We start from the raw sequence: 27,616 nt of genomic DNA on the forward strand, positions 1-27,616 counted from the left end.
TTATCAAGTGCCTAACTGAAATTCACATTTTTGTCAAAAGTGAACTATAGTACTTTGTATGAATTTGCATACAGATTTCAAAAAAGGGAGGCAGTCCACCCTGAGCAGATTCAGCAAATAAAAATATAGGATATTCAAATTTGAATTTCAGACAGCAAATGTTCTAAGTATAAATATATCCCATGCAATATTTGGAACATACTAATAACAAGGGGTTCACTGCTGGCTTGAAGTTCAAATTTAACTGGGTGTCCTGTTCTGTTTTCTGGCAACCCCAAACCTAAATTTATTCTGGACAAATTATCACCTGATTCCAGGTTGCTGCAAAAACTCTGATTTCCTTATGTTGCAACTTGAAGTTAAAGGGTCCTCTAACCACGTCTGCACTGAACAATTTCAACTGTTTCCAAATGCTCTCAGAACATTTCGTGCTTTACTGACCGTCCACTGAGTCATGTTCAATACCATATCACTTTCAGCCTGAAGAGCCCTTAAAATCTTGATGTCCAAGGGAGCATGAAGCAGAGCTAGTCAAATGCCTGTCCAACCTACAAATGCCTCTTCAGTTCAGAAACAATTCAATTCCCAAGAGTGTGTATGCATCTCAGGCTGATTTGACATAACTCTAGAATTTCATTCCCTGGCTGTCCTTTTCCTACTTTAAAACGTTTATTCTTAGGGTAAGATTTAGTTACCAGGTAAGAAAGAACTAGTGTCAACTAGAAGAATCCTAGGCACTAGAAACAACTGCTTTCAAGGAAGGAGCCACTGACTGGAATTAACTAGGTGTCCAACATGAGAAACAATCTCCAAAGTCCCAGAAAGAAAGACCCTAAAGCAGATCCATGAATCACTTGTAAAGATGTTTTCTTTTCTCAACAGCAATGAATTGTAATTGCATGAGGTTTCCTACAGTGCTTTAAAACTGCAGATTCTCTTACTCACTGTGCCAGCATACTTGAAATTTCCTTTCATTTTTCTTCGAATATTACTACCTCTGGCTTTAGAAAGGATGAGTGACCACCTCACCAAATGATTAGGCTGGGACCCGAACCACTGCAAATAAACTTGAATGGCCAAATGGTACCCAGAACAACGCCCAGCGCTGTGGGAACTTTCACTGGCAACACCACGGAGGTTCTTTGAGGTCCTTTGTACATTTGTGGGCTGCTGCAATAGTGCTTGAGAGAGTTTAGGAGGAGATGGACTCGGTAGACCTCAGGTATCTCTCAGGAGACTCGGACCAAACGCCTGGCCGTTTCTCCTTCCTCAAGAATGAAGTCATTGGCCTCCATCTGTCTTTTTAGTCTCTCAGCTGCTACATTTCCCTCCACCCCAACCCTGTCTTCCAGCCACATAAAAGTATTGTTATCTCTAACACAAGATATACCTTTTTGGTCTGTATGCCTTCACACATAAAGTTTTCTCGATTTCAAATAAACTTTTCCTCTTTTTTGACTACAGATGACTTTTTCCTTTTTTTATTTTTATTTTTTGTCTGGTGGACAGAATGAGCTTCTAACCCCAGGATGTTTAGTGCAGAGCTCATGTCTCCACCACTGAATTCATTGTGTTGTGTTTTTCCTCTTCCTTTACCCAGACTTTCGAGACTTTTTTTTTTTAAGGAATATCTGTTTTTCTATTTAGAAAAGTGATAGATGCTTACTGAAGATTCATAAGATGCGGAAGAGATTAAAAAAGAAATTAAAATCTTCATAAGATCACCATTAGAAAATATGAGTTCCCGTCGTGGCGCAGTGGTTAACGAATCCGACTAGGAACCATGAGGTTGCGGGTTCGGTCCCTGCCCTTGCTCAGTGGGTTAACGATCTGGCGTTGCCGTGAGCTGTGGTGTAGGTTGCAGACGCGGCTCGGATCCTGCGTTGCTGTGGCTCTGGCGTAGGCCGGCGGCTACAGCTCTGATTAGACCCCTAGCCTGGGAACCTCCATATGCCGCAGAAGCGGCCCAAAGAAATAGCAAAAAGACAAAAAAAAAAAAAAAAAAAAAAAAGAAAATAACCATTGCCAACAGCCTTCCAGAGATTTTTTTCCTTACACAAAATACATGGGAATATTATATGTTTTGTTATGATAAAAAATGAGGTCATATTACCTCTATGTTTGATAATCTGCTTTCTGTTTAGTTTTATGGTTATATTTCCATGCTGAAAATATTTTCTATATCATCTTTTTCAATGGCATCATAGTATTCTATGGCCTGGCTGTAGCATCATCTATTTAATCAGCTGGCCCTCTGTGAACATTTTGACTTCCTTTGATTGATATTCACCCAGTGGACACTTAATACTGTGACTCTGCTAAGTTCCGTATTAAGTGGTAAGGATACAAAGAGCAGCAAGAGCGTGGAACACAAACACGAGACTACAGGATGGGACAATGCGCAGCGCAAGGAGCAAATGCTTTTCCAGAGAATGGGATGGAGCACTGCAGAGCTCACAGCTGACTTTGATCCCCAAGACACCCACTGAAGGATGTACAGCGGGAGCTCGCAAGTGGACACAAAGGGAAAGAATGTTCTAGGAAGTACGGAAGCAAAGGGGAGGAAATGAATGAAGGACTCACTAAACAAACTACCCTGGGTCCCTCACCTCTGTAGACACTATTTGTCAAGAAATGGATTGATGACTCAAGAGGACTGTGCTCTGGTCATTTGAAAGCTGAAATAATCAGTTGTCATGAATACCATTCAAAATCTGGCCATCCTTTTGGTGGGTTCGGTTTGAATTCTGATGAGCTCTCCCAATCTCACATTCTGATAAACAAGATTGGTGACCCAAGACAGGCAAAGACCCAACCCGAGCAGTTCTACATAATGGCAGCCCTCTGTGTTGTAGACGGTGCATCATCCCAAACAATATTGCCTTTCTGTACAAATTCAGACACACCGTCACCATAATTAAGTAACCTGCTTTCCCTAAATCCGATCAGCTCTACTCCCATCACTGTTTTCTTATTTTGAAAGAATGTGATTATTTCACAGCTGCTTTATTTTTAACTGGAAGGTGGGTGTGATTTTGCATTGGAGTTTGATGTCCTTCTGTTTAACACGAAGGGCGACGGTGAGGGTGGGTGAGGATGGAGGGGGAGGCACGGAGCAGCACATCAAATGCATCCACTAAGACCAGTGACTGATTCACTCTGTGTGCGTGTGACAAACACAAACACCTGGTACTTATCCGATGGTAGGCCGAAGGTCTGACACAGTTACTAATAAACTCCTTTTGAGTTCCAGTGGCCACTCTCTGAGTTAGCTTATCATTGTCAGCAGACGTGACCCGAAGTGACATGCTGTTTCCAATGTAAAATATAAAAGTCTGGAGTTCCCCTGTGGCTCAGAGCATTAAGGACCTGACGTTGGATCCCTGGCCTCACTCAGTGGGTCAAGGATCCGGCGGGCGTTGTGCTGTCGTGTAGGTCACAGATGCGGCTCAGATCCTGTGTTGCTGTGGCCAGGGTATAGGTTGGCAGCTGTAGCTCCAATTGGACTCCCAGTCTGGGAATGTCCATATGCCATTGGTGCGGCCCTAAAAAAGAAAAAAAAAAAGCCTAACACTGCTTGTGGAGGGTCTGCCGTCTTACTGTCACTGTGCTCCACACAACAAGAAGTCATAGCTAGGCAGCAACACAGAAGAAAGCTCAACCTTCATCGTGCAGACCCTCTAGTAGAAGAAAACAACCATCCGCACGGGCTTCTGGGGGCAGGGGACAAATGTCCTACAGTTCCTGTGGGGAGAACCTCCCACCCTCGGCTGGCTCTTTGTTGTAAGACGCCTCCAGGTACTAACCCACATGCACTTTATGGCCGTGGCATTGTCTTAGTAATGACAGGAAACACAGTGTCCAGATAAAGAGAAGCCGGCCACATACACATTGTACTGAGACCCACTGGAAGACAAAAGGCACGTTTTAGTATGGTGTAGTAAATCATGAAGCAAACCTCTGCAAACTGCTGGTTGAACACCAGCAAGCTGCCTGCCCCCCACCCCCAGGAAATAAATATCATCGCTTCCTATCATAAGCCCCAAGCAGCCACTCGTTATGGAAAGTCTCCTTTCTAACATGAAAATCTGCCTTGCTTAATAAATACTGTCCACTGAGCTAGCGCTGGCAAGCAAATGTTTCCCAGCTTTTAACAGTCCCAAGACAGGTCAGTACAAGGGCCTGAAAAAATAAAGGACAAAGAGCTGGAGTCTGATTAAAAACAGGAAAAATACTTTTTTTGGTGGGGGGGTGGGGTGTGTTGGATTTTTTTTAGAGCATCTCTGATGACTCAAAGAGCTGTTTAATTCATCACTAGACACTACAAACTAAAGAAAATATTTTTAAGCAGTTGTCTCATTTCCTTAGATAACACACATGTTTTCTGATAATGCCTGAGCATTTGAACATCCATGCTATTCTAGAATCTGGGGGCTTAATTCACAGCCCCTGATCATCGTGTTCCTTGACTTAGAGTCTTGGACTTTTTACAGAAACCAACAGAGGTAGAACTATTCTATAGTTAGTGACATGATTCTCTTTTTATGCATTTTTCACTATTACCGTATTACATAGAAAAAACACTGATGGCTGCAATTATTATTATTATTACTCACAGCGCAACCCTGATGTCTCGGGCATTTTATTTTGCTTTATTTTTTGTCTTTATTGTCTTTCCAGGGCTGCACCCACAGCATATGAAAGTTCCCAGGCTAGGGGTCAAATTGAAGCTGTAGCCGCTGGCCTACACCACAGCCACAGCATCATGGGATCTGAGCCGCATCTGTGACCTACACCACAGATCACGGCAACGCCAGATCCTTAACCCACTGAGTGAGACCAGGGATTCAACCTGCATCCTCATGGATACCAGTCGGATTTGTTCTGCTAAGCCACTACAGGAACTCCTTCAGGCATTTTATTAAGGGCCAAATTTACATACAGTGTGTCTTTCAATTTTCACAACAAGATCATACAATGAAGAATTTGTGAACGAAGCAATTAAGGAACTAAAGGGTGTGAGAATCTTGCCCAGAGTCACACAGGGTCAGTGACTGAGCCAAGGCTCACCCCAGATCAGATGGGTGGCTATGGACATACTACCACACCCAAGCTCCTCCTCAATTAATACCATAAAGACCACAATTATCAAAAGGTAATTTAGAATTTCTTAGCAAAGAAAAATTAAATCTTAGTTACTTTCCAGAAATTAAGCATTTTTGCACCATACGTAATATTCTAGCGACCAGGAAACGATTTTATGATGACTTTGACTATCAGTTTATGCCGCCAGGTACTGCAAACGACTCACACTGCTGAAAAGCAAGATGGTGATGATGGATCATTTTGGCAAAAGATAATGAGGGGACATTTAAAAATTCTGGTAAAGAAATAAAAACAGGCAAGAGCAGGGAAAGTGCAATGCAGGAAGATGCTCACCCATTTTCTTTTCTAGTCTTAATTGCTCGAATTAAATTTTTTCCCATAGTTCAAGGAAAACATTTTCCTGGGTGGAAGCAAACTACTGGTTGCAGCAAAGCCTGTGCTGCTAGTAAAACAATCCCAAGTGAATGAACAGATGACTCTTCCTCGCAGAAGATGTGAGTAGCGAGAATGGCAATGGATGACACTGTGCAGCAAGGAGGCATTCCCAAGGCTGGCTTCCCTGATGCCCATGTGCTGACAGTAAAAAGACAAGAGAAAAAGGAAGTCCCCAACCAGGGCTGACCTCCATCTCCTTTGGGCTGATAAAGGAGCTAAAGCTCCTTGTTGTTGGGGGAGGGGTGGGGATGGGGGAGTCTCCTGCCTCTGGATTGAGGCTGGCTTGTCCTTTCCTTCTCACATTCATTTTTGTTTTTGTTTTTGTATAAATCAGAAGCAACTAATTAAAAAGGAAAGATTTCACTCTGATATGTTCTTTGCACTGGAGTTCCATCTGGTTGTCTGAAGAGTAAGATCTGCTGTAGTTGTTAGACCTGGCAGGTGGCACGAACAGGAGGAAAGAAAAGGGACTGCAGACAGCAGGTGAGTACACCAGCATCTCAACCAGTTTCTAGAACTGCAATACTCCAGTCCCTCCAACAGGGAAACCACAGAGATGGGGCATGAAGAGGAGAATGCTGCTCTAGGAGGAGACGGCCCCTAGGACAGCATCTCAGGGTATCGGACAGCATTTCAAAGACCTGTGAGGGTAATGCACAGGACTGTGACACCCACCAGAAAAGGCTCAGCTTCACCGATGACACGTATTTAAGACAAACATGGGAGGATTCTATGCAAAATCTGAGGGTTTTTTTCCCTCTGTATTTTCTAGAACAGATATAATTGTGTTCAGAAAAGTCAGACAAATATTCCATTTGAATTCCTCTCTTACTCGGTAAGCCTGTAAGATCTGGACATCAGGAAATAATATATCCTGATAGCAGAGGAGGAGAAAACGAGATTGTACCAAGGTTTTGATTCAAGGACTCTGGGATACAAGTAATCAGCATCTAAGACAATCTGAAACTCCTACGTAGAGTTACAGAGAATGGCTGGTTAACTATCTATGCTTCGGAAAAGACTGTTTTTCATTTTTAAGACATAACCCAACCTGAGAACTCTATTTTTCCTTAAAGTGAAGAAACTTCCACACTTCACCACTGTGTTAACTTGAAGAGGGGGACCTCAGAAGCTTTTAATAGCTCACTCAGTAAAAAAGTCAAGGACTCAATACTTTTAATTAACATTTTTCGAAAGCTTATTTGTAAGTTGCATTAAATTGAAAACCTGAACCTAATCCTGTGATCTGGAAAGAGAACAAGTATTAAGAACAGAACAAATATAATCCCTAGAAACTTGGTTAAGAATTTAACCCACAAACTGTAGCAAAAATTGTTTGCAATGTCTTAAGAAAGAAAAGTAAGTGTGCTACAGTTTAAACAAAAATTGTGACCAGCCTCAAACATGTATAACCACGATGCAGATCTAGTCAAATGCCTTATAGGACCGCTGAACCATGGACTCTTGCTAGATCGTTCACTCAGCAAAGATTTATTAAGCATCTCTTACATGGAGGACACAAGCTGAGCAAGGCTCTCTTGCTACAATTCTTGATTCCATCCATCATTGTTTCTGGGTAATACCCACAAAAACAAAGAAAGCATCCTTCTACTAGAATGCCTGATGGGTAGAAACTGCTTGGGGTGGGGAGGAAGAGCAAACAGACAGGGTCAAGTGGAATGGGCCCAGCTGACCATCAGGAGCCACATCCTGTGAGATCACGCGGACTGTGTGAACACATCTCTGGCTTCCGGTGCCTGTCTCTTGTCAAAGCAGTATGGGAAGAATGGATAGAGAGTGGTCTGGGTTACAACCACTTAAAACTTAAGAGCAGACTTTATTATCTCTGCACCTAATTTCAGTAAGACTGTATTATGTAGAGACAGCACTTATTATGGTAGTTTTTGTTATTAAGAACATTTTGGGCAAACTATCAACGGCTACATGGAGCCAGGGTACGTGCCCAAACAGATGTATCTTCAAGCCCAGTAATGGTGCTTCACACTCTGTAGACACCTGAACTGAAAGTGTGAAATTAAAGTAAACAGAAGGGCGCCCAGGTCCAGATAAAACCATTTCATCCATTAAATTCAACAGATATTGATGGCGTGCCAGTTTCAAGGGCAAGCCGGGCCTATGTAGAAAACATGATAATCTAAGACAAGGTAAAAGGTGCCACTGTGCCCACAGACGAGGCATTACGGGGTTCAGAAGACGATTAGTGGTCAAAGGGGAAGTTTGGGCTTTATGGAAAAGAGGTCATTTGAATCATTCGAACTGGACCTCATAGGAGAGGATGAGATTTTGACTGTTGAACGGGCCAGGGTTGATGAGCTAAAGGCAGAAGAATCAGGAAAAAAAAATCCCACCCAACTGCCTACACTTCAAAATATCTGATATGATGAACATTTTTCTTCTATCTAATATCTCTTGGCCAAAATCCTTTAGCCGGTAGATATAAACGTCCTCCCCACCCACCGCCCCCAACACACGTGCTCGTTTGTGGACGTCTTCCTGTGGTCCACAGGTCCAGGCCAGGAAGTGCAGGGCTGGTGACAGAGACGATGCAACTTGATTTGTAATTAGACTTTCAGCTCATGACCAAGCACTGCACTGTTGAGGTAATTCTGCTAAAATGTGGGCTTTCCCTGCCTCTGGGAATCCAAGCATTCCTGGGAAGAAGACCTAAAACCTCAGTCTGCATGAGTCAGACACACCCTCCCCGCCTCCCGGAGCCCTGTGGTGCACTGGCCAGCCCTACCCTCTGTTTATATCTATGTCTGAAAGAAAACGTCTCAATGAAATGGCATCAAAACCACATGATGAGAGTTCCTTGGTGGCCTAGCGGTTAAGGATCTGGCATGGTCGCTACTGTGGCTCTGGTTTGATCCCTGGCCTGGGAACTTCTGCATGCCAAGGGCATGGCCAAAAAAGAAAAAAAAAAAAAAAAAAACCCTTCATGATATTTTCTTCAGGGACACACACTGCTGTCAGAATCACACCTCAGTTAAAGAACACAATGAGTTGAGACCATGAACTTATAGTGGTGGGTGTTTCTGCATCTAATATCCATTGCTCTGTGGAGGGAAGCCAGTGGCTGGTGAGTCTCCCTTGATGACACAGACAAGTGCTAGATATTTGGGTAAAAAGAGAGTGAAGGTTACCAGACTCCTGTCCTCTAGTCAATGAGGGAAAAAGTCGAGTAAACAACAGAGCTGAATACAGAGGGAGTCGGATGCATTAAATATACTCACTGAACTAACTCGAGGACTACAGGGAAAATATTTGGGTGATGCAGGCAGCATGTGGTGGCAAAAAAGCACAGGCCCCAGGAATACGTCTGTGGCTTTGACATTCAAGAGTGACCTGGACAATGTTAAGCAAGTTAATTAGCCATTCCAACAAAAATACCGATTCGGAGCCTGCTTGGTTCCCGCTCCTGGCTATTATGAGAGTCATAATGAGGGGTACACACATTAACCATAAGAATGTGACCATCGTATTTTTTCCCCCTTAGTCATTTGGGTAATTGGAGGGAGGGAGGGAGGGAGGGAGAGGGAGGGAGGGAGGGAGAGAGAGAGAGAGAGAGAGAGAGAGAGAGAGAGAGAGAGAGAGAGAGAGAGTAGTTTTGCCTGTAGTAGCTAGATTGTAACTTTTTTGAGAGCCCCTCTTTAACCCTTTATTTATTTATTTCTTCCCTCTTTTAATTTTAAATTCACCTGGCCTGACGAGCAGGGTTTCATCCTTAGCAAACACTCAATTTAAATTCAAGTTTGCTGAATTTAAACACCATGCTGGGTCAGTGAGCATTGCTGGCAAGATCTGAAACCCTTTCTTCCAAACAAAAGCCCGTCATCAGCTCAATGTCACTATTTGAGCAACTAACTTGTACTCTTCTTCCTTTTTTTTTTGGCAGCACCCATAGCATATGGGGCCAGGGACTGAATCCCAGCCGCAGCTATGACCTACACAGCAGCTGCATCAATGCTGGATCCTTTAACACACTGCCCCAGGCCAGGGATTGAATCCACCTCTCCACAGCAAACTGAGCTGCTGCAGTTGGATTCTTAACCCACTGCACCACAGCGAGAACTCCCCAACTTATATTCTTAATTGAGGAATATGACTATTCTGATCTTGGTGTTTAAACTGCAGATATTCAAATAACTCATGAAATTTCCAGTCCTTTGAAAAGTTCCCCCCTTGCAGGGAGGGTCTCATTTGCTGAATGATGAGTTTCATTGGCCAGGCCCATGCTATATGAAGGATTCCATTTTATTTATTTCTCAAATGACCTCTCATTAACTTAGTAAGTGTCCCTCCTCCCAGAAGTTACCCCAAAGGGCAGCAGGGCTCAAATCACCTTTTCACCATATCTATCATGCTCTCAAAGGTCCCGCTCCAACCTCTTCTCAACATTTTCATTTCAGAACCAAGTTCTTTGTAATCACAACGTCTATAGGATGCTTATGGGTTGGATGTATCTGGTATCTAAGCCTTTTCTCATCATCTTTCTGTATTCTTAAACAGTAACAACATCAGCATTTCACTAACTATAGTCTCCAAGCTTCCCCCTAATTAACAGGAGATTTTATGTTTTTAACGTGACCTTTATAGGATATTGGAATTGTTGCTCTGTGTGGCCGGGAAAGACATGCAGGTCTCAGGCCTTCTGTGATCTTTGTGGGTTTTTGGTCTCAAGGTCTCTGAAAAGCAGCTGCGTGGAAGAAGCAAGATGCTGGCTATATAACCCCTTCCCCAGGTTCAGTGACCTCATTAACAGACATATATATCTGAAGAGTCTATCAGTCGTTTAAAGAGATTTTTAAACCTAAAAGATCAAAACAATATTAAATAGGTACTGGTAAGGTATCTTTCTGTTTCAAAAGCTGCTGTTCTATGCTACCCATAAAGTTTGATCTGCACTATTGGGGAGTTTTCTAAATGACTCAAGATCCACACACATCTGTGCTCAGACAGCGTCTGTCTATTTCAGCACAAACAAAATGACTTGTTTATTATTAGTGTTTGCAGTAAGTCACGCCTTTCATTTTTTCCTCCCTCCTCCTACAAGCTTTGTTTCAAAAACAAACACAAGGATGGATTTCAGGCAACTAAAGACTTGCAGATGGGAGCAATGGTCTAAATCAGCCTCTTGGCCTATAAACTCTGACAGCATCCTTTACACGGACTTTCCAGGTATTTCTCAGGCATCTAGGTGGGCCTCTCAGGTTCATGCTGATGGGGAAACTGGAGGTGCAGGTGTCCAAGAAAACTCCTCTACGTGGCGTTACAAATCCTGCAAGGAGCTGTCAGGATTACTGATGTTAAAGTCGGTTACACGCCTAAGGTTATAAAGAGCACGGTCTTGGGGGACAAGAGAGAAGACGAAGACCAGGCTGCTGAGGTCCAGCTGGTTGTCAGAGACTCTGTGTAAACAGTGAGTCTCTGAAGGGATGCCACTCATTCCTGAGTATAGATGAAATGAACTTCACGATTTAATACTCAGTTCACTGCGTTTGTTTTCCCTAGTGGAAGCTTACCATTCAGTCGGGAAGTGTACCCTGATTTCTTTCTTTCTTTTTTTTTTTTTTTTGAAGACAACTTATCAAGGATGTGGGAAAGCCTTGAACTGATGCATGGGCAAAGAATTCCTCTCCAAGAGAATCATCTGTGATTACGATTTGCAATGGATGTTCTAGAGAGTTGGGCTGAGTCGAGGCCAGCCCGTGTCAGGGAAGGAGCTGGAAAGTGGGAAACTGCATGGATGGAGGTGGGTAACCAAGGCAGGGTGGGTGTGGGGTGCGGATGTCATGCCTCCGCATCCGTCTGTGCTCTGAATCACACTGCTTGTCATCCAAATGCAGTCAGGGCACAGAACTGCACATTCTTTCAATGTTCTGAAAAGAAAATCTATCTATAGTCATTTCATGAACTTCAGCCCGGGTCATGCGATGGGGAAAATGCCTCTCAAACCACAGAACAAGCCCAGATGTCCCACTAAAGGTATCATGTTCTTCCTCCCCTCACACTGCCTGGAGTCCTTGACATAACAGAAGCTGGAAACACTCTTAACACCAATGGATGTGTCTATTTCCCCACATCTTTGGGGGTGACGAAAGGTGAAATGTTTTCTTGGTGAACATGGCCCCACTGTGGTGTGTGTGGTGTTGGGAGATGGAGGTGGGGGAGGGGGAGTTCCTCATCATAAAAAGTAGAATTAAGGCCCATATTTGGAAATGCAGAAAAAAGCATTTCTTTCATATAACCTTGCGGGTTTCCAGAACACTAAGAATCCTATCATGTTGTCTCTATGCTTTTATTGTTAATTTCTTTATTTTTGGCTGTACCCGCAGCGTGTGTAAGTTCCCGGTCAGGGATCGAGCCCGAACCTCTGTGGTGACGACACTGGGTCCTTAACCTGCTGTGCCACAAGGGAACTCTGTCACTGTACTTTTAGATGCAAAATCGGGTCTGAAAACACTTCACTCTGCGTGGTTTTAATAAAACCGCCAGTATTTAAAAAGAAATGGGATAAACTGGTTCTTAATTAGTTTGAATTACTTTTGATAAAAAATTTTAATTGAGATGAATTTTACATGAGACACATGAATATTCTAAATTTAGACACTTAAAAAAAAGTAGGTAAACTGATATTCCCAAGAACTCTTCTGGAAAATAGCCAAGTTCTTAGACTAAAGGAAATAAATTATTATATTACAGATGTTGATAGAGTTCAAGCTCAGCGTATATAGACTGAACCCCAAGTTAACTATTCCTGCATCCTTTCCTTTTGTCCTACTCCCCAGAAGACATGGATGACCCAGGCGGGAGGTCATGTAAGAATATGCTTTCCGCATTTGTCTTCAAAAATGAGATTTATTTACTAGTGGTTGGTTTAGAGGAAATATCACATTAAATGAACAAACGTAGACTGATTTTTTTTTTTTTCTTTACATGGTAAATGACTGTTAAATAAATAAATTCTGACCATCTTGGTATTGGAGCTTTCTAAATAAATAACAGCATCCTTATAAATGAATGCAACATTTGGAAACATAAGTTAAAACTACAGAAATAGTATCATGTATGTGCTGTGGAATGACTGACAATAGCAGTGACTAGTCTGGATTTTTAAAATAAAGCTTAAAAAACTAGGCCAGGAAAATCTGCATCCTGTATCTTAGCTATAGGATGGCGACCTTAAAAAAATTTCTTTTCTCTTTTCCCCATGAACTCTGTGTACCTCCTGAAAAAAAATAAGAAACATTTTCTTCGGTATTTCACATTCCATAGGATCTCCTAACTTCTTTTTTATTACCATGAGCATTTCCCACTGGAAATTTTATATTTAATTTCCAGGCCTTCAAACTTAAGACTCTGTCAAATTTCTTGCACCTGCAGCCACTAGCTTGTGCATTTACCTGGATCTTATTTTTGGTTTTGGTTTTTTTTGGTGGTACCCACGGCATGCGGAGTTCTCTGCTGAAGCCGCCAAAGTGACAACACCCGGTCCTTAACCCACTGCAGCACAAGAGGACTCCTGGATCTCAATTTTTGTCTCTTATCTGAGATGGGGGCAGCTTTAGTCCTAAGTAAACACATCGAGTCTTAGAAGCACGAGGCCACCGTGATGGCCTGTTCATACAGCCCAATCCCTGTGGCTGCTTTTTTCCTTCACTTTCCTGGGTCAGTCTGAGGGTCTCTGATATGCTCCAAATTGCATGTGGTATTTGTCTTCTTAGGGAAAGAGAAAAGACCGAGCATTGGCAAGACTTTGAGGTGTGGATAGTCTGGAATGGTGGGTAAACCTATGCCTTCTAGACACTTCCATCAAAGATTGGAGAGACATGAAAGATGAACTGTCCAGGCTTCATCTTATCTTTCTCCTAGTGGGCTGCACTTCCCCCCGAACCAGCACAAAAAAAACCAAAGCCAAACAGGCCCCACCAGTGAAGTTTCTATTCGAAATCCTCAGATAAGCTTCAGGGTGAAGCCAACCTAAACAATTACTTGATCTAAGGAAAGAAAATCTTCTCAATTAAAAAAAAAAATTTTTTTTTTTTGGTTATGTGTTGCCCGACATGATTATCAGTAGTACTTAAAATGAACTCCAGCTATGCTACATACATTTATATTTTCATTTAGGCAAGCCCAGGGCACCAGCTGATAGAGTAAATTTGTTTTTAATAGAATCACAGAATCTTAAATGCTTGAAAGGATTTCAGAAGCTCTCTGGTCCAATCACCCATCTCCTGAAAAATTCTATCTATTAGCTTCTCGGGCTTGCAAAAAGAATAAAGGAGCTTATTTATTTTTCTGCTAAATCCAGAAAATGTAGTTAGAAGTTTAAAGCACTGGAAGAAAAAGAAAACTTTGGTAAAATTAAGACTTCATTCTTCTTAAAAAAAAAAAAAAGCGATTAGAAGAATGCCATAAATGTGTTTTTAGCCCCCGGAGACAAAGAGAGATGAAAAAAAAAAAAGTACAAGTCACTTGTACAAGTACATATGTGATTATTCTAAGTCATAACATGTGCGATTAGTCTCAAATGCTTACTCTGTTCAATAGTTGGAAATATAAAAGCATAATGTCTTTTATTACTATTGGGATTTATAGAGCATTTTTAATTTAATCTCCTTTCCTCTATTTGAATGTAGAATGAAATGAAATTGGAATGTGAGGGGCTTGCACTGGAGAAAGGAAATAAGGGCCTGGGTTTACGTGTATCTCCGTTTCAGGTCAGCATCCCAAACTGCCACTCTGGTGTGGATCAAAATGGTCACTTCGACCGGGAGCTCTCCAATGGGGCATTAAACGAGGAGTAAACGAAGGCACAGAACAGCCACTCACAGGCCAGCCTTGGAATTTCCAGGATGGACCTTTTTCACCTTTTGAGAAAGCTGCTGTGGAAGTGCTAGAAAAGTTTCAAACTATGGGTTCTGCCATTTCTGAAAAGCACCCGTTTTTTGTTCTGGGGCTTTCAAATTCCGATATGGAAGTTATTGAAGGCTTAGGAGTTTGTGTGTTACACGACAAGTTGCATAAACGTAGCCATTTCTGCTCTCTGTGAACATTAACGCACTCTGTAAAAGGTACAATTATTACCACTGGGACAGAAATCGACAAACCCCACCAAAGGAATTTCTTAAAACTGCTATCATAAAATCTGTGCATGTTATGGATTTCATTAACATTTTACTCCCCGAGGATTCCCAATTGTATAATAACAGAAGTTCTTTAAATTTTAAATACCGCAGACAGGAACAGCCTTTCACCTAAAACAGATGTGAGACCATCAACCTTGCCTTCCTATTGGCCCACAGATATGAAACTGGTTGGTAACTGATAGCTTCTAATGTGTTGTTGTTTAGGTTACAGAACTGGAAACTTAATAGTATGTTTCCCAGGAAAAGATAAGTTAATAAGCCATAGACAGGTTTTTCAAACATAGTTCCTTACTCTTGATTATGTCTGAAGTTCTTTTTTTAAAAAAAAAAAAAAAAAAGAAAGAGAAGAAACTTTGATTTATATTCTGCAAAAAACCTAAAACAGGTAGGTCAAGGCTAGGGACATCCAACGGCCAGGTGTGGAAGAGCTCATTTTAGTCTTATTTTTCCTAAATCTTATCAACAATGATGTTATCCTTGTGTTTCCTTTTCTTAACCTCATCCTTATCAGCGCATTTGGAGGCTCAAATGAGCAGACCTCTAAAATAACATCTGTATTTATTTAGCTAAAAATGGTTCACTTTTAAAAGCTAAAAATAGTGAAGCTTGAAGATAAATAAGCAAGCAGGTTTATGATGCTATTTTCCTGCATCAGGTAAACAGATGCATCTGTATTTTTGGAAAACAAAGGACCTGTGGTTCTGTTCAGATAATACCTATGATAAGCAGTTGAAAAGTGACAAAAACCAGCCAAGCAACCAGCCACTTTTTCTTTCAAAATGCTGATCAGTCTGAGTATTTTACCAATGACTTGATTAGGGCTTCGGTCACCTTCCACACCAGTGGTTTTCAGCTGGGGATGATTTTGCCCCCAGATAGGACAGTTGGCAATGCCTGGAGGCATTTTTGGTTGTCATGATTGAGTGTGTGTGTGTGTGTGTGTGTGTGTGTGTGTGTGTTTGTGTGTGTGTATGTTACCGGCTTCTAGTGGATGGAGGCCAGGGACACTGTTGAACATCCTGCGACGCTCAGGACAGACCCCCTTCAAAGAGCTATCCAATTCCAATGTCAGGATTGCCCAGACACAGAAAGCCTGCTCTAGACAATATCCAATCATTTGTTTACATTAAAGCTTCTGCAGTGACTATTCAATTTTCGAGACATCATTCACCAATCAGCAGCTAAGTAGGGACAGGCTGGCATTTCAATGAGCTTGCTTTGACCTCAGACACCATCTCCAAAGAGGATCCAAAGCCATTTCCTCATAGTGCTACAGGTAAGTGGGAGCAAAGAAGTGGGGGTGAGGTCACTGAGACTGGAGCCCAGGTTTTGTCATGAACTCATTCTGTGGTCTTGCACATCACTTAACCCCTACATGCAAAATAAGGAATTTAGACACCAGCACATGGAATTTTGTTTTGCTGCTTCATCTCTCTCTCTTTTTTCTTTTTTTAGGGCCACACCCAAGGCATATGCAGGTTCTCAGGCTAGGGGTCAAATCAGAGCTGCAGCTGCTGGCCCACATCACAGCCACTGCAACGTGGGATCCAAGCCGGGTCTGCAACCTACACCACAGCTCATGGCAACGCCAGATCCTTAACCCACTGATCGAGGCCAGGGATCGAATCCAAAACCTCAAGGATACTATCAGGCTTGTTACTTCTGAGCCATGACGGGAACTTCCATGGGTAACTTTTTAGAAAAAGCAGGTTGTCTCCTTTCTAGATCAATGTTTCTGCTAAAAAAGCAAGTTAATATTAGCTGCAACACACACACACACACACACACACACACACACACACACACACACACACAGAGCACACCTGGGGAATAAACATTCAATTGAACAGCTGTATTTTCTCTAAATTTGCCAACATTATTTTACATGCATCATTCCACATTTGGGTAACCCAGTGAGCTATTTCCACCAGTTCTCTAGTTACACATTTATAAAGTCTTTTATTGCAATTTCAGCAATTTGCTAATGATCTGAATGACAGACCCCACCCCCTGAAGTGTCTGGTTTATAAGCACAGAGTGTTTACAATCAGGATAATTTGCCTCGATATATGTTCCGGATTAGTCCAATTCAGCAGATGGAACCTATTTTGAACACAAATTATAAACCTGCTAGAAACTAGCAATTGTATGAAAAGTCACAAACTACTTCACAGGCGATCTCTGTTCCACACTCAACACACTCCTATGAGAGAAGTAAAGATTCATCCAAGAATGTTCAGAAGGAAAGAAAAGGAGATTTGAAGCTTGTTCAAATAAATGACATTTGAAAGCTTTAAGACAACTTACTTCAGTGTCTATCTTCAATTTGGGAGAAACCCTCACTTTAAAGATAAAAACAAGGGTTTCAGATAACAGATTCTTCTGATCGGATAAACAACACACCTCCTTCTCACCTAAAAGGTGATAAAAACCTGCCATGATGCTGTGTCACAAGGAATATTTTCAAGCATCCATGAGTTATTTCATACCATTTGGCACGTAAAAGATGTCCAGGTAGCCCCTTCTTAGTTTTTGAAATCAGGTCCATGCCTTTACATGATCTTTTGTCTCCATTCTTAGCAAGTTGTAACTCAGAATTCATTTTCAGAACATGATAGAGCCACCATGGAGGTTGCTAGTAGCAACAGCTCCCAGCTCTGGGGGGAGGTGGGGGAGTCTGTGTGCGGTAAACTCTGAAGGACCCCCTGGCTATTGGTGGGACAGTTTCCTCTGGGATTCCTGAGGTCTTAAGATATCATCAGGACTTTCGTTTTGCTCTGAATACTTGGAATGAGACGATCTGCAGAGCTTACTGCATGTGACAGAACAGGAGGTGAAAAACTCACAATTCAAATGGCCAAAGAGCTTTGCCAATGACAGCCGCACCCTGGGCCAAGGTCACGTCTGACCACCAGCCAAGACTTGACGGCTCCCCTTGTGTCCAGTGACTGGCTTCCCAAGTCCCAGGAAGGAAGACCCCCGCAGTCCTGGGAGAATGACCCCCTGACAAGGTGCAGCTTTCCCCTTAGTCGGGATTTGAGGAACTAGTTAACCTCTCGGGGCTTCAGCTTTCTTGAAGGAAGATGGGGATAACCAACTGCCGGTCCACTGAACTTACATTCTAAGGCCAAAATGGGATGTGTATGAAAAACGGCTTTTAAATAGGAAAAATGCTATAGAAACATAAGCTTCTGTGATTAGAACATGTCTTAAAAAGAATTTTAAAATCCTCAAAGCAATCTCAAGTCTGCTTGGATTTAACCAGCTCTGTGTTGACTCGCACGAGGACACCGATTTTCCTTCACCCTGTGGCTGTGAATGGGCGCACCCTGTGTGTGCATGTGTTTTGATTCCCTTTTGTGCTTCTTCTTATACCATGGTGTCTGCTTTCAAACTCCCCTTGGTTAGGACATGTGGAATATTATCCAAGAGATCTAAGGCAAAAGGAAAACATGGAAACAAGCTTCCTTAGAAGGTAAGCATGAGCTCTTCTGGAACTTTCCTTCTCTCCTCATACCTCAGAATGACACCTTTATGAGAAAATGCAGTGGACAGAGAAGGGGCTTACTCATGTATTCTTACAGCTTCGGCCTATCTTCTCAAAGATCCCCTCTTTCTGTGGCTTAATTCACAATGGGCTGTTGGACCAAACATAACAGGATGTGGTTGAGAAGCCAACTGCTTTCTGCTCATCTGGAATAAGTGAAGGCACGAAAAATCTAGCATCATTTTTTTTTTTCTCCAGAAAAAAACATTGCTACCAAATATGGAGATGAGCAGAGTTTCAGCCTGAGTTGGTTTGTCAAGTAATTCTATTTCTAAAGTCCCTGGAGGGAGTGGTCATTGGTTAGTCCCTGATGCCATTTTTATTTATTTGAATCAACAAAGTTCATATCCCATCCAGTCATTATGTCTCTCTTTTTTTTCTTGTCTCCTGGCATTTTAATCAGGGAAAAGTCACAGTTGTTTTGAGGAAAGTGCTCCCGAGAGCTTTAATTAAAGCCAGAAGGATAAATCTGTTTACAGTGTGGTGAACACGATCATTAATAAAACATTGAAATAATTAACGAATTAAATTCTGCTTTGTGTGTGAAGGGCTACATTAGGATTTAGGAGAACGTGTCTTCTGATCAGACACATAGTCCACACACTGAAGTTGCAGATCTGAAAAGAAAAATCCAAGGCTGCCTTTCTCTGAGACTTGGCTAGAGCTTGAATGGGGATGGCCACGTCACCCTCATTTTATAGGGAAAGAAGCTCAGTTTCAATGAGGTGAATGGCTCGGGTTCTCATGATGTACTTGAAAATTAAGAATTTTTATAGTGCCCCTGACACACTGCATCTTTACTTGGAATCCTTGATTGTTTAACCAGAAACAAAAAGAAGATAAAGAGTAAATGAATCGTAAGACCAGCAGTTCTACGACACAGACCAGAATGGAATAGGCTGAAAAAAACATGGGCAGATCTCACAGGGTGGTTAACTTGGCAATGGACAAGTCGGAGGTTTTCACTGCTCAGGATGGGAAGTGGCCTTAGGTGTGCAGGATGTGACCACGTGCAAAGGTCCAAGTCGGGACTTCCCTTCATCTTCCTTCTCCCTCACCCGCCTCTTGCCTGGGTCTTAAGCTTTCTGCCAGACCACAGATCCCACAGGAAGGACCAAGGTGGATGTCCGCATCGGCGGTTAATGATGCATTGTTTTTTCATGTCACTCGGTAATTTCCCAGAGAAAACAATTGAACCAAAGACTGTTCCTGTCTTGAAGGAGCGTCAGCTTCCAGGGCTGCCTTATTAATTTAACACATGCAAGTGTTTGTCCTTGTTGCTACAGCAACATGTTTTGTGGGGTACACTTCATGCAAAATGTGACAAAGCCGAAAAAGAAAACACACGCCATCCACATTCTGGATGTGCATATAAATAGGACTGTCTGGGTGCGAGAATGTTCCTGGGATTGGAGGTTTGCGCTTCTTGCCCTCAGCCTCCCTTACGCTGTGCTAGTGGGTTAATTTATAAAACATCTATCCAATGAAAATAATAAGCCAGCCACTTCTAAGGAGTTTTAGAAAGGCTGGAAACACCTGAAATTATTCACAATCAGGTGATGCGGTGATGCTAAGAGCGCCTGCCGTGTACACAGACGCAACAAGCATGGAAACGCGCCCACTGAGCTCTCACAGGAGAAAAGGTCATTTTCCCTCCAGGTGAACTGAGGCTGAGCTCCTGACATTCACCTCCCAGAGAGGCGGAGGACCCAGGGCTCCACGTTCTTGGTGGTTTAGAAACTGGAAGCCCCGACTCATCCCCACCTGAACCTTCTCAGCACAAGAAGAGTATAAAGGGAGGTGACCGATGTGTCACCATATATACCTGAACTTACAGACATGGTGATTCAGGATAGAGGCAAAGCCCACTGAAGTGTAAAGAAGCAGGTTTTGGAGGCCGACAGACCCTACTTCCAAGGCTGATCACAGTGACCTTGGGCATTTGCTCATCCCTCTGAACCACAGGATCCTCATTTTATTTTTTTCTTTTTAGGGCCGCATCTGTGGCATATGGAGGTTCACAGGTTAGGGGTGGAATCAGAGCTACAGCTGCCGGCCTACACCACAGCCACAGCAACTTCAGATTTGAACCTCATCCTTGACCTATGCCACAGCTCACGGCAATGCAGATCCTTAACCCACTAAGCAGGGCCAGGGATCGAACCTGCGTCCTCATGGATACTAATCGGGTTTGTAACCCACTGAGCCACAAAACTCTGTGGGTCCTCATTTTAAAAAGAAGGATAACTGTGTCTCCACGGGATTACTGCGAGGATTAAATACAAACATGTCAAGTGCTCCGCAGAAGTCAGGGAGCATAGTAAACATGCAGTGAGTGGCAACTGTCCCAAGAGTGACACAATTGTCACTCGTGTTGTCCACCAAATATTACTAGCTGTCCTCCCTCCCGCACGGGTGCCATTGCTGCCCCTCAGAGGGTAAATGTGGCTGTGGGATGCGCTTTGGAAATGTATTTGGTGAAGTGCTCTCTGATGGGGCCTCAAGAACCAGCTTGCTGGCTATGGTCCCTTTCCTCCCTGTTGTGGTGACAGGCGACGTTTCAGATGGTGGCGGCTACTCTCTCCAAATGGGTCCTGGTATATGAAGATGTGGGGCAGATCCCCTGACAGCCAGAGATGGGGGGTGGAACGAGGGAATCCTTCTCGTTTGGGGGGTTTTGGTTATTTAGCTTCTCCTGACTCTTCTTTGATAGAAAGAGTTGGAGCATTTGAGATTTTTCTTCTGGGGCCATCTCAGATGGCTCCCGACTCCTGAGAGTGACGGACATCCTTTCCTGTTGACAAATGCTCTGGGAAAGCCTGTTTTGTCTCCATGCTTCCACTGACACAGAATTTCCTGCACGGAAGAATTGCTACCATTGCATTTTCAGAACACTTGCGAGACCACTGTCCTTAAGTTATTGAGTGTTCTCCATATCACCAAGAACACGCCCGCATTACCATGCAAACATGCTTAGCACTGCAAAACGCAAGCTCCCCTCCAGAGGCGCGTCTGTCAATCATAACAAACAGCTTGTGGCGATGGGGATGGGGACAGGGAAGTCTCCAAGAGCTATTTGGAAGAAGCAAGTCCATTTCATTTCTGACTTATAATCTAGAGCGCGACTCAGCAATCCCAGGGTAAAAGCCTCTCCTTTTCTCACCCTCTACGCGTTTCTCAGTGTTATCATTTCGAGGTTAGTGTGAGTTCAGGCTCCTGAAATAGGCCATTTCACTTTAAGTGTATGTTAAACTAATATTGACCTTTCCAAAGTAAAACAAAATCTGGTATTTGTGCTCCAAAGACTGAAACAGCCATAGATGTAGAAAGTAGGGGATTAATCATCTTGGGTTTTTTCCTTGCTCAGAAATTCTCCCTGGGAATTAGTCATTTTTATATATCCAGCAATGAATGCAAGACAGGCTCTGCCTACTCTCTTGAAAAGGAAGTCTGGATCCTTCAGCAAATAACGCTGGATAATGTGCCCACGGTTTAACCCACACAGCCAGATATGATGTTTCATTTGAAAATGGTGAAAAAGTCAAGAAGGTGAACATCAGGTCTTGGGTGGGAGGAGCCAGACATCAAGCTCGGACAAGTTTAGGCTTTGGGAGTTTGTGCCAGGGATGAGCTGGGAGGTGAGTCCGGGGGTGGGGTGCAAAGCAGGGGAGTGGAAGGGGGATGATAGGAAAGGAGTATCAGGGCAAAGCGGGGAAAGCAGGACCAACAGGACTGTTCAAGATAGAGGTGCGAACATTTCATGTGTGTGTGCCTGTATATGAGCCACCGAGACCAGTGCCCTCAAATAAACCACTTTGAGGGCATGTGCTTAGGGACCCGTGTGGGAAAGTTAACTTCTGTCTTGAACAAACAAATAAGCAAAACGCCTTAAAAAAAAACAGTGATTTCATGCACACCTGCAAGTAGAGTTAACATATTTCATCAAAGAAATAAACATCTGTTGAAGTAGGAAGCACATCCAGAGAAAATATGTAGCTGTTGGGGAAGTTCACATCTTTCAGTTGTGACCCACGTAAGACATCCGTGCTGATTCTGGAAGAGTCAGATGTGAGTCTCTGAGATGTGGGTTTTCAGGGACATCATTTGGGTCTGCTTTTCTCTGATCCCATGAATTCTGCAGTGTGATCACACCTGGTGCCCTCCTGCCTTTTTCATGTGAAGGCCTTTGTCAAGGCAGGCTTCTTTTCAATGACCTTTTCTGATGACCCAAACCTTTGCCCCTCCACAATGTGCTAATTCTTACCTGGATCCACTCTCTGTAGGAATCCTCTCCAGGAGTCCACCCGTTCTCGGGGTAGTGGAGACGAGAGCGCTCTGCGGACCAGTTGGTGCTATACTGGGAGGAGGCTGTGATCTGATCAGAGTGAATCTCTCCTGACTCCATGCCCAGAGCTTCCATACACTTGAAGTCTGAAGAGAAAAAAAAATGTGACCTGAAGTCATCAAAACATAGGGACCAAGGATGCATATTTCCTTTTTAGATCTGGAACACTAGAAAGTTCATTTTGATGTTCACACAAAGTCTTACAAAAAATGACAGCATGTGTGGTATACATACAGAATGGCATATTACTCAGCCATAAAAAAGAATAAAAGAATGCCATTTGCAGCAACATGGATGGACCTAGAGATGATCATACCAAGTCAGACAAAGACAAATATCATACGACATCACTTACTTGTGGAATCTGAAAAAAATATGATGCAAATGAACTTATTTACAACACAGAAACAGACTCAAACACATAGAAAACAAACTTAAGGTTACCAAAGGGGATATCGGGGGTGGGAGGGAGGGGAGGAGAGATAAGTTAGGAGTTTGAGATTAACATATACACTGAAATAGGTAAACAATAAGGACCTAGTGTATAATATCTTGTAATAACTTATAATGGAAAAGAATCTGAAAAAGAATATATATAAATATATATAAAAACTGAATCACTTTTCCGTACACTTGAAACTAACATAACATTCTAAATTATACTTCAATTAAAACAACTTAAATTTTAAAAAGATGGGAGTTCCTGTCGTGGCGCAGTGGTTAACAAATCCGACTAGGAACCATGAGGTTGCGGGTTCGGTCCCTGCCCTTGCTCAGTGGGTTAACAATCCGGCTTTGCCGTGAGCTGTGGTGTAGGTTGCAGACGCGGCTTGGATCCTGCATTGCTGTGGCTCTGGCCTGGGCCAGTGACTACAGCTCTGATGGGACCCCTAGCCTGGGAACCTCCATATGCCGCGGGAGCGGCCTAAGAAATAGCAAAAAGACAAAACAAACAAACAAAATTTTTAAAAAGATGACTGCAAAGGACTTATTGGATTGTAGCATCGATTAAGTAGTTTTATGGTAAGAATTCTTAAAAGTAAGGCTATGAAGATCTCCTAATTGATAAGTTATTTTTCCAACTTGACTGAGGTTGACATAAATGCTATGAAAAAATTTTTAGGAAATGATGGAAATTCTGATTTTTATTTTAATTAAACAATTTTTTTATTTTTTATTTTTGTCTTTTGTCTTTTTAGGGCTGCAGGGAGGTATACGGAGGCTCCCAGGCCAGGGGTCTAATGAGAGCTGTAACTGACAGCCTACACTACAGCCATAGCCACAGCCACGGCAGATCTGAGCCGCATCTGTGACCTACACCACAGCTCACAGCAACGCCGGATCCTTAACCCACTGAGCAGGTCAGAGATTGAACCCGCAACTTCATGGTTCCTAGTCGGATTCATTTCCTCTTTGCCATGAGGGGAGCTCAGGAAATTCTGGTTTATTTTCAAAGTGGAATGTATGCAGATACAAGGTAATTTATTATTATTTTTTAAATTTTATTTTGCTTTTTAGGGCCACACCCATAGCATACGGAAGTTCCCCGGCTAGGGGCTGAATCAGAGCCACAGCCGCTGGGCTACACCACAGCCACAGCAACACAGGACCCTTAACGCACTGAGCGAGGCCGGGGATTGAATCTGCATCCTCGTGGATCCTAGTTGGGTTTGTTAACTGCTGAGCCACAAAGGGGACTCCCAAAAGTTAATTTACACAAAATTTTACCATTCCCTCTAACATCTAATACAAGTAAAAAAGACTCCGTCCATTTACAGCCTGAGGTAGACCTTAACCCCCTGTCTGATTCCTTGCAGTCAACACCCAGGCCACCCCTCTAGGAGTCCCTTTGCTCTCTCACCCCCTCCTGGCCATGGTTACTAACACCGTTAGTTTATTTTATTAAAAACACAAGTGTATCCATCAGGGGCAAATTGCAGTCTCAGAGGGCTCCAAAGAGCACCACGGTTTTACCCCTAAACAGTCATGTTTGCAGTGATGATCCTGAATCATAAAAACGTATCCCACCAGCCTTATATACTCAGCAAACAATGAAATACAATCTATGATACTGGGAAGGGAATAACCAATTTTGGGAAAATGTGAATTCAAAGATTCAAAGCACTGAAGTGCAAAAAAAAAAAAACCTTTAGAGATTAAATAGAAGAGTCTCAACCATCCAGAAAAATCTCAACTAATCAAACTTTCACATTTTCTGAATTTTCTATCATCACTAATAACATTAATGACATAAAAGGTTTTCTTCCACCGGTTTTATACTTTTAAGCTTAGGTTTGTTATTTGTAATATAAAATAGGCATGAAAAGATATGAACTTATCAATTGACTAAATTAAGTACCAATGAGGTTTTGAAGTTTTTTTGGTTTTTGGTATTTTTGTTTTGCTGCTGCTTTTTTTTTTTTTTTTTCAGGGCCACAGAGGCATATAGAAGTTCCCAGGCTAGGGGCTGAATCAGAGCTGCAGTCGCCAGGCTACACCACAGCCACAGCAACACAGGATCCTCAACCCACTGAGCAAGGCCAGGGATCGAATGCGCATCCTCATGGATACTAGCTGGGTTCATTACCACTGACCCACAATGGGAACTCCCAGGTTCTGAAGTTTAATTGGACTTTTTGTTTTCTAGTAAGATTTGGTAGTTAAGATACCAGCCTAGCTGCGGAACAGGTCTGCAAATTTCCCTTGCCTTCTCCCTAAGCCATTTTTACAACCTGGTTGCTAAAACTGACGAAACACAATGTATTCATTGTTTTTTTCAGGATTTCACCAACGCGCCCCCCTCCTGCCTTAGGTCCTTAAAAGAGCTGGAGACCACAGAAACTCTGAGGAAGTGCTGAGTTAGTTGAATAGTTTAATAAGATACAAAAACATATTACTTTTTTTTAACGGAAAGTTTTAACAGAAATTAATAATGCTTCTTTGACATGAATATCCACTTTTATTCATGTAAGGAGGAAAAAAACCCATCTTCGGCCAGGGTCTCCCCAGACCAAACCTCTGAGCACCATGCATGTTACCTGCCCGCCCATCAGTGAACTTAACTATGCTGATCAGCAGCAGTTTTGTCATCCAGGATGGATGCCTGTTCTTTCCAGCCTCTCAGCCCAATACACCCTGGAGGGTGCCAGGTAAGTGGTCTGGCCATATTTCATTGTTTCAAGGCACAATTTTGCCACTTACCACTTTTTCTCCCAAAATTTTCAGAGGCTTACAAGCCGCTTTCCCGGATATAATTTTCTTAAGGAAGCACCCCCCCCAATAGTTCTTCCTATTGAAATGCATAAAAACCATTTAAAAGAGAAAAAGAAACACTTGACTGTCGGATTCACAAAACGTGTCTTTAGTGTTTCCTGTGGCCGCAGGTATCTGAGGAGAAATAATGAGTATTTACCGCAGGGCTTTGCAAGATGAACACACACTGACCTTCTGAAACACTGCTTTGCAAGACACTGTAGTTTGCCGAGAAGCCTTCTTTGGCTATGGCGCTGTCCGTGTAGAAAACCATGGACAGGATGCCGGATGAGGAGCGGACTCGACCTGGTGTCTTCTGCCCACAGTAGCGCCCAATATGGGGACCAACTGGAGAGGGAGAAACGCAGAGACTGTGAAAACACCTTCCCTTCTGCAGCAGATGCAAGCATGACCATTTGCAAACATGGGTCCCAGTGGAACCCAGAAGTGTTTTCTTACCCAAAGCAAGTCTTCCCTGGTTAATTGGTTGGCTGTGAACATATTGGATGGGGTTTGCGGAGAGGATTTCCAAGTGAGCTCAGAAGGTCAATGACAGGCCTAACTGTGTTCCCCAGTGAGCAGGACTGTTTTCAGGAACAAAATCGAAATACTTGCTTCAATGGCAAAGGAGATTTGGGCCGTGAAGTGCACTCCAGCATTCACTTCTAGGACCACACGGTACACACCGCCCGGCACCCAGAAACTCCAGCTAGGCTGTCGTCACCCACTGGGGGCTCTTGCAGTCACCTGTCCTCACTGCCCCCCACCCTTCCCCCCACCTGGGGAAGGTCTATGGCTCGGAACCTGGTCCCATAGCACCGGCGCAGTGCCCAGGTCTGCCTCAGCCCTGGGTAATGCCCACTTCCTTCCTCTTTCCATCTTGTAGTCCTGGAGCCTGGTTGTGATAAACATCACAGACTGAGACAAAGGACAGTGGCTCATTTCTCACTCAGGGCTGGATCTGAAGACTGATTAATAATTGTAACAATTAAAATACCTAGAACCTATAGATACTGATCATTTACATATAATAGCAAACTGTAATCAAAACAAAAGAAAGTGTGTCTGACTTCTGTCTCAGTTTTTTTTAATCTCCGAAACCTAAGAGAGGTATCTGCACAGCTCTTGGGTCCAGTGGCCAAGAGTGGGACCCAAAGCAGCCACCTGACTGCTCACCGGGAAATAAACAGTAGTCGTGGCCGAGAGAGACTGGAGACACTGACGAATCTGTCAGCAAGTCAAAGTGCTCTTTGGCTTAAAGCAGCCATCCCTTTGCTAAAGAGATTTCAGACCAACCTTGGCAATGAGCCACTGTAAGCTGCCTTATAGACATGGCAGAAGCCCTCTGGGCTTAGAGAACCTTTCCATTTCTGTCCAGATTAGTAGCAAGACAAAAAAAAAAAAAAAAATATATATATATATATATATATATACACATATACATATACACACATACATATATATATATATACGTATATATACACACATACATATATATATACATATATATATATATATATCCCGTTTCTCTGTATTTCTTTCATTGCACATATGGTAGAAAGATACCAGATGGTTTGGGCTTAGAAGGACAATCCGGTGTGGACTGTTTTGCCCTCCAAGAAATCCATGGCTCTGTGCATTTCCACTAAGAGTTACTGCTTTGTTCAAGGGGGCCCAGGAGGGGGACCTTTCTCTGGAGGGGGAGGCCTTCAGCAGGAAGGTGGTGGCCCAAGGCCTGCGTGTACCCCCTGGCTGCAGAAG

General features: G+C 42.9%; 1 protein-coding gene across 5 annotated transcripts in view; it reads right to left on the reverse strand.

Moving 5' to 3' along the window:
- The window catches only part of NRP1 (neuropilin 1), a 147,926-nt gene that overhangs the window by 52,489 nt on the left and 67,821 nt on the right, over nt 1-27,616 (reverse strand). For all 5 annotated transcript variants that reach the window (XR_014818078.1, XM_021064976.2, XM_005668178.4 and 2 more), the window contains exons 5-6: nt 26,048-26,203; nt 22,523-22,689 (exon numbers count right to left, since the gene is read on the reverse strand). Coding sequence is in view for 4 of the 5 variants with exons in the window: in XM_021064976.2 (XP_020920635.1) it covers nt 22,523-22,689; nt 26,048-26,203 (323 nt within the window). In the remaining variant the exon portion in view is untranslated. The remainder of the gene's footprint in view (nt 1-22,522; nt 22,690-26,047; nt 26,204-27,616) is intronic.

This window comes from Sus scrofa, chromosome 10, assembly GCF_054392235.1.
Source record: "Sus scrofa isolate SSC_HxYL_T2T_F1_AM1 chromosome 10, Sscrofa_HxYL_maternal_Yorkshire_Landrace_v2.0, whole genome shotgun sequence".
Taxonomy (NCBI): Eukaryota; Metazoa; Chordata; class Mammalia; order Artiodactyla; family Suidae; genus Sus; species Sus scrofa.